Raw genomic sequence first — 3,996 nt, 5'->3', positions numbered from 1 at the left:
CCGCAGGGAAAGTGCAAGGCTGGAGCGGGGACTCGGCGAGGAGAAGAAGAGCTGCCGCGGGGAAATGAGAAAAAGTGTGAGGCTGAAGAGGGGCCATGGCGCGAAGAAAAAGAGCTGCTGCGGGGAAATGAGAAAAAGTGTGAGGCTGAAGAGGGGCCTCATCAACAAGACGAAGAGCTGCCGCAGGGAAAGTGCAAGGCTGAAGCGGGGACACGGCGAGGAGAAGAAGAGCTGCCGCGGGGAAATGAGAAAAAGTGTGAGGCTGAAGAGGGACCACATCGACGAGAAGAAGAGCTGCCGCCGGGAAATGAGAACAAGTGTGAGTCTGAAGAGGGGCCTCATCGACGAGAGCTGCGGCGCAGAAAGGAAAAAGGGTGTGAGGCTGAAAAGGGGCCACATCGACGGAAAGAAGAGTTGCCGCGAGGAAAGGTGAAAAAGTGTGAGGCTGAAAAGGGGCCACATCGACGTGAAGAAGAGCGGAAACCACCCGTCATCAAGGTAGAGTAACAGCTTTTGTTTGTGGGGGGGGGGGGGGTATAGGTCGAGCCTGAGAGTCATGTGTTGTATGCTTCCCTTCGCAGGTCGCAGGTCGCCGGCGAGTCGTACGCCTCGACCCAAAGGCCGGCCAGGACCCCGCACTGCACAAGCGAGCCCCGAGTGAGTAAAACATAAATAAAATACGTGGCATCAATTCGTGCGAAACAATATGGACAGTTGAAGAACGATATTTGTTACAAAGTCAGTCGGTTGTCTGCCTCCGACATCGCCTGGGTTACCCAGAATATAATGCGCAAGTCGACTTTGAGCTTATACATTATTGCGGCTTTGCCACCATACAATTTTGCAGCTCAAGCTTTGTACCGAGCAAGGGCTTAGGGCACGCGGAGCGTCTGAGATGGACAGGCAGCAGCTTGCTGACAAGGAATCATCCAGAAAGTACTTCCGTCATTCTCTGTAACGAACACGGAGGCAGCCCCTGCCTGCAAGCTCTCATAGCGCCTGTCGGGTAGGCCATATCTTGTCTCCAGTGCACGCGTGTACTGCGGGATGGCCTACCCCGATTCTCGCAGGCGCTGACCTCCACCAATCTGACGAATGATTAATGAGAAAATCAGACGTACTTTCAGGACGATCCACGACGCATAGGCTTCCTGGACTCGACACGAAGCTTCCTGGAATCGACCGAATTAGTTGACGTTGAGCACTTACCCTTGCACGCTCTCCTTTCCCACAGCCGGCGCCTTCCCCTGCGATCGCTGCGCGCTCTGCTTCGTCAGCGCCCTGCTCCTGGAGCGGCACCACCGCAGTGGCAGGTGTTCGGCGGAGCAGACCAGACGGCGGCGCGCCTGCGTCAACCCTCGGCACGAGGACGCCGACAGGTGTCACGGCCCCGGCGCTGCCGAGGACGCCGACGAGTGTGACGACCCCGGTGCTGCAGAGGACGCCGACAGGTACGACAGCCCCGGTGTCAAGGTCGCCGACGAGTGTGGCGGGCCCGATGCTGCTGAGGACCCCAAAGAGTGTGAAGACCCCGAGGCTGGGAACCCCGACGAGTGTGACGATCCCAGTGCTGTTGAGCAGGCCAAAGGGCGTGACAGCTCCGGTGCCGAGGACGTGATGGCACGAGGAAAGCCAGCGCAGGATGCAGAGGACCACGGCGGGCAGGAGGCCGCCGGTGGGGCCGGCCGCAGCGGGGGGAGGCCTCATCGCTGTGCTACGTGCGGGGCGGCCTTCAGGAGGGCGGCCCTTCTCCAAGCTCACCAGCGGACTCACGCTGGTGAAAGACCTGCCGCTACGAGTGAGATTGAGCGCTCCTCCACTGAGAGTGTCCTCAAGAAGACTATTGGGACACACGCTGATGGTAAACTCTGCATCTGCAGTACGTGTGGCAAAGGTCTCTCTGATAGCAGCTCTCTCCGCAGACACATGAGGACTCACACTGGCAGCGAAAAGCCAAAGCCACACAGCTGCCAGACTTGTGGCAAAAGTTTCTTCGATAGGAGCTCTCTCGGCAGACACATGATGACTCACACTGGTGAGAAGCCGTACAGCTGCAAGACGTGTGGTGCAGGATTCAATCGAAGTGTCCATCTCCATGTACACATGAGAACGCACACTGGTGAAAAGCCCTTCAGCTGCAAGACGTGTGGCAAAGGATTCACTGAAAGTAGCCCACTCCGAAGACACATGAGGACTCACACGGGTGAAAAGCCGCACAGCTGCAAGACCTGTGGCAAAAGTTTCGCAGATATTAGCTCTATCCGCGTGCATATGCGGACTCACACTGGTGAAAAGCCGTACACCTGCCAGACTTGTGGAAAAGGTTTCTCGGAAAGCAGTCATCTCCGCATACACTTGAGGACTCACACTGGTGAAAAACCCTACTGCTGTCAGACTTGTGGCAAAGCGTTCTCTCACAGCACCACACTCGACGTACACTTGAAGACTCACACTGGTGAAAAACCGTACAGCTGCCCGACATGCGGCAAAGCTTACTCTCAAGCAGCTCATCTCCGTAGACACATGAGGACTCACACTGGTGAAAAGCCGTTCAGCTGCAAGACTTGTGGAAATAAGTTCACTCAAGGTGGGCATCTCCGTATACACATGAGAATTCACACTGGCGAAAAGCCGTTCAGCTGCAAGACGTGTGGCAGAGGATTCAGTCGAAGTGTCCATCTCCGTACACACTTGAGGACTCACACTGGCGAAAAACCCTACGGCTGCCAGACTTGCGGCAAAAAATTCTCTCACAGCAGCACACTCCGTGACCACTTGAGGATTCACGCTGGTGAAAAACCGCACAGCTGCCAGACTTGTGGCAAAGATTTCTCGCAACGTAGCCATCTCCGTATTCACATGAGGATTCACACTGGTGAAAAGCTGCACAGCTGCCAGACTTGTGGCAAAGATTTCTCTGAAAGTGGCTCTTTCCGCAAACACATGAAGACACACAATGCTGACAAGCCGCACACCTGTCAGACTTGTGGCAGAGGTTTTTCTCAAAGTACCCATCTCCTCAGACACTTGAAAACTCACACTGGTGAAAAACCTTACAGCTGCCAGACTTGTGACAAAAGTTTCTCTCTCAGCCAAACACTCCATGACCACATGAAGACTCACACGGGTGAAAAAGACCACTCCTGCCAGACTTGTGGCAAAGGTTTTTCCCTCAGTGCCTCTCTCCGCAGACATATAAGGACCCACACTGATGAAAAGCCACACAGATGCGAGACGTGTGGCAAAAGATTCACTCAAAGTTCCCTTCTCCGCCAACATATGGGAAGTCACACAGAAGAGAAACCCTCCAACTGTCAGACAAGTGGCGAAGAGTTTTCTGATAGCCAGCTGACAGCAGCACTCTCAGTCCACACTTAAAGATTCATTCACGATGAAAACCCCTTCAAACTGTCTACTCGCAATACAATACAATAAATTTAAAAATTATTAGTATTGTTAATCTAATGTAACTGAAAATGAGATGGGTTTTAGTCTTTCTGAAATTTGCATGATCATGCATTATATCTTTATAGATAGTATATTCAGAGATCAAAACTAGTTGCCATTCTGTAAATTTTCTTGTTCTTTTACCAATGTTTTTGGTAACGCCAAATTTCCTTTTAAGGAAAAATATTTTGTTTAGTTTGTTCACTTCGAATGTTGTCTGTTAGATGTAAGAAAACCATTTTGAACGGAAGTGTTTTGTTGCCCCAAAGAATGTTACGGTTTACTAGTAGGTACGCGTACAATCCTGCTGGTTAATGATGGTGGAGGGGGTGGAGGAGGGCAAACTTGGAAAATGAAAATCTGTTGAGAGGTTTGGATTCCTCTTGCTAAAAATGTGCAGCTTCAATTCTCAGTAATTTATTAGTTTTTCCTTCATTGGAGCTTCAGTACCCAGTAATTGTTTACTTATCTTTTTCTTCAATGGAGCTTTACTTCTTAGTAATTTATTACAATTTTTCCATTGAGACTTGCACAAATTGTGTAAATGTC

The 3,996-nt window shown here is 51.6% G+C and overlaps 1 protein-coding gene across 1 annotated transcript; it reads left to right on the top strand.

The window, feature by feature from the left end:
• The first annotated feature begins 6 nt into the window (after positions 1-6).
• Positions 7-3,990, top strand: LOC127748673 (gastrula zinc finger protein XlCGF57.1-like). The gene is made up of 3 exons (XM_052273144.1): positions 7-498; positions 582-657; positions 1,235-3,990. The coding sequence occupies exon 3, from the start codon at positions 1,618-1,620 to the stop codon at positions 3,376-3,378; it is 1,761 nt and encodes a 586-aa protein (XP_052129104.1). The 5' UTR covers positions 7-498; positions 582-657; positions 1,235-1,617; the 3' UTR covers positions 3,379-3,990.
• The last annotated feature ends 6 nt before the right edge of the window (positions 3,991-3,996 follow it).

The sequence above is a fragment of the Frankliniella occidentalis genome, unplaced genomic scaffold, assembly GCF_000697945.3.
Source record: "Frankliniella occidentalis isolate FOCC.00 unplaced genomic scaffold, Focc_3.1 Scaffold250, whole genome shotgun sequence".
In the NCBI taxonomy this organism is placed as follows: Eukaryota; Metazoa; Arthropoda; class Insecta; order Thysanoptera; family Thripidae; genus Frankliniella; species Frankliniella occidentalis.
Note: the sequence above shows the minus strand (reverse complement) of the source record. Positions and strands in the feature narration are given on the sequence as shown.